Source organism: Crocuta crocuta, unplaced genomic scaffold (assembly GCF_008692635.1).
Source record: "Crocuta crocuta isolate KB4526 unplaced genomic scaffold, BGI_CrCroc_1.0 scaffold13, whole genome shotgun sequence".
Lineage (NCBI taxonomy): Eukaryota > Metazoa > Chordata > Mammalia > Carnivora > Hyaenidae > Crocuta > Crocuta crocuta.
Window position 1 is genome coordinate 7060191 of NW_027530007.1, and position 3156 is coordinate 7063346.

Consider the following 3156-nt stretch of genomic DNA (forward strand, 5'->3'; position numbering starts at 1 on the left):
CTGGAGGCGCTGCCGCCGGGCCAGGGCCTGGGCCCCGCCGAGCCGCCGGGCCTCCCGCAGCTGCAGAGCCTCAACCTCAGCGGCAACCGGCTGCGCGAGCTGCCCGCCGACCTGGCGCTCTGCGCCCCGCGCCTGCAGACCCTCAACCTCACGGGCAACCGCCTGGACTCCTTCCCCGCCGCGCTCTTCCGCCCCGGCGCGCTGCCCCTGCTCAGCGAACTGGCGGCCGCCGACAACTGCCTCCGAGAGCTCAGCCCCGACATCGCCCACCTGGCCTCGCTCAAGGTCAGCGGGGGCCGCGGGCCGGCGCGGGGCCCCGGGGGAGCAGCGGGCAGGGAGCCGCCCCGGGGACGCCCCAGCCGCCCCCCCTCGCATGACGGGGTCCCTATCCCGCGTGGTTGGCTCAGCCGGCCCCACGCTCCGGAATTGTTAGCAAACTCGGCCGGGAGCGGCTCGACAGCAGGGCCCCAGGCCAGAATTTCTCTGTCTTCACACATTTGTGAAACGGTTCAGTGACCTTGGGGGGCGGGGGGTGGGCCCCCAGGCAAGGCCCGGAGATGTGACATAACGGGAATTCGCATAACGCCAAGCGATGTGATTCCGCCTATGCTGTTCCCCTTCACCCTGACCACCGCCTTCTAAGATCAGAGTTCTCGCCGGAAGGGGTTGCCGAGTCCACAACAAATCATTTGGGCTTTTCTCTAGCCTATGTTGTCCAGGGGCTGCTAACTCACTCCTTTAGGTCCCCAGGCCCTGGGTAATGTGTGGCTGGGACAGGTGTGCAGGAGGTCAGGCACTTAACTGAGGGAGCCACGGGTTGGGGTACATGCAGACATCTAAAACAGTAAAATGTGTATGCAGTTTAGCAGCTGATCTGTTTCTGGCCGAAGTTACTCTTAAGATGTTGCCACCTGATTTTACAAAAGTGCACATCTGTGTAAAGGTGTCTCTGTGCCAGTGTGTATACATGTGTGTGCATGGGTGTGTGTGTGTCTGTGTACATGTGTGTGCATGGGCCTGTGTGTGTGTATGCCTGTGTGTTCAGGGGCATGTTGTCTCTGTGTATGCTTGTGTTCGTGAGTGAGTGTGAGTGATCAAGAGAAATGGAGGAGGCCACTCAGCAGAGCACTTGCTGGCGTTTCCAGAAAGAGGTTGTGGCGGGCACTCCTGGGACACAGTGACCCAGGGCTGTAGGCGTCCCTTTATGGCAGAGGCGTGGCAGGTGACGCACAACACTGCTCGCTCCCGTCTGTTGGTCTCTTGGTTTTCCGGGAGGTTGGCGGACCAGACACGTAGCCGAGTGCCGTCACTCGAGTGCACGGTCAGGTGTTGTACTTCAGACGCAGGGTGGCTTGCCAGCGTGTGCATCTGCTTCGTTGTAAACGTTCTGTTTACAACGTCTGCGGGGCCCATCAGCGACGCGTGTGGCCTACTTGTGTGCAGACAGCCTCGTTCGGGTCAGGGAGCCCCCGCGCCTGCTCCGCTCTGGCCGCTGCTGGGCCCCCATCGGATCTCTTCCCCACGAAGACGCCTGTTTCTGGGGGAGGGTCATCCCAGAGCCGCTTGGAGTCCCTCTTGGATTCAGGTGTCCTTCAGGGCCACTCTAACACGATGCCCCCGTGAGCGGTGCTGTGCGCGTGCTGGGGTCCTGAGTACAGATGTGTCCTTGTCTTTGGTCCTCACGGGAAGGTGGCTGCGTGGAGAACTGAGCTCAGGCAGAGGTGGCAGTCCCCTCACTGTGTGCCGGCAGCGCTGCCGGGTCCGGCGGGTGAGAGAGACGGGACGGCCACAGTGCCATGGACAGAGGGCCGGTGTCGCTGCGGTCCCCGTGACCGAGGACCGTGCCAGAGCCCTGTGGCCGAAAACACCACCAGTCGTGTCACATGCTGACCGGTTTCCGTCCCGGGCTGTGACCCCGCTGAGCAGTCCCCTCGCTTGCCGTTGTTCCCTGTGCTTGGGGCTGGGCTCTGCGGCGATGCTGTCACAGCTCCCCTGTCCCCATGGCGTCTCGGCACCCCTCCCCCTAACACGACTGCAGGACTCCCTGGGGAACAGGCTCGGAACCAGCACCCCTGGCTCCTGCCAAGCCCCACCCAGACCGTGGGGAGACGCCCCACGGGATGTAAATGCCCGGAAGCATGGTTCCGTAGGGGCCGCCTGAGTAGCACCCACGGGACTCCGTTTGTCCCCTCACTTCTGCGCGGGGAGACCACTGCCTCGTGTGCCCTCCCCCAGGGAGCAGCCTCACGTGGGGCCCCAGACCCTCTTCCCCACTCCGGCCACCTGTGAGCCCAGGAGACACTGTTTACCCACCACGCCATAACCTCGCCACCTGCTTGCCTGCTCGTACCGAGCCCGGGGCCTCGGCGACTGACCCAGGCCGGGGCGCTGGCCATCGGGGCTGATGGAGGGATGGGCCTGGCGGCCTGGGACACTGGGACCGTCCAGGTGGCTCTCAGGTGGGACTCCCGCTGTGGTCAGGTTTCCAGAGAAACTGAACTTCGCACGTGGCACCCGTGTCCAGCCCCAAGGAGCCCTTCATTCTCTGTCTTCTCGGCACCCGCAGAGGTCATGTCCGGTCCCCTCAGCAGACACGCCCTTGGCCGGCATGTAGCGTCCGGTTGGCCCAGCCAGGGATCTAGGGCCCCTCCCTGCAGTGCGTCCCAGCAGAAGGGAAGTCCCCAGAAGGCAGTTCGCGGCCTTGCCCGGGTCAGAGGTGCTGGTGTTAGCAGCAGGAGAGGGGTAAGCGGGGGTCCTCGCAGGTCGGCTCCAGGCAGAGGCAGGTTCCTGGACGCCCTCCCTTCGGCCTCTGTGGATTTCGCACCTTTGGGGGTTGGCACACACAGTGCAGACTCCGCTTTCTCCGTCGGAGAGCGGCAGCTCTGCTCCCCGTCCTGTGTGGCTTCACGCGCTCCCGTCTTCCGTTAGCACTGCTGTTCTGGGCATGAGGCCCCACGGAGCCTGCTGCCCTGGTGCCCGGCGCTGGCAGGGCGCAGGTTTGGTGTGGGGCGCCCTGTCCTCTCCTGCACGGGTGTCTACACCCCTACAGGGCCCCCAGCCTCTAGAGCCTGGCACGGGATCGCTGACCTGCTGCCTCCCCTCCCTGCTTCCACTCCCACAGAGCCTCGGCCCCAGGCCTGAAACGCCTGTTATTCC

General features: G+C 64.5%; 1 protein-coding gene across 1 annotated transcript in view; it reads left to right on the plus strand.

The window, feature by feature from the left end:
* The window catches only part of LRRC47 (leucine rich repeat containing 47), a 10171-nt gene that overhangs the window by 868 nt on the left and 6147 nt on the right, over positions 1-3156 (plus strand). Inside the window, exon 3 of the mRNA XM_077763990.1 lies at positions 7-285. Coding sequence (XP_077620116.1) covers positions 7-285 — 279 coding nt within the window. The remainder of the gene's footprint in view (positions 1-6; positions 286-3156) is intronic.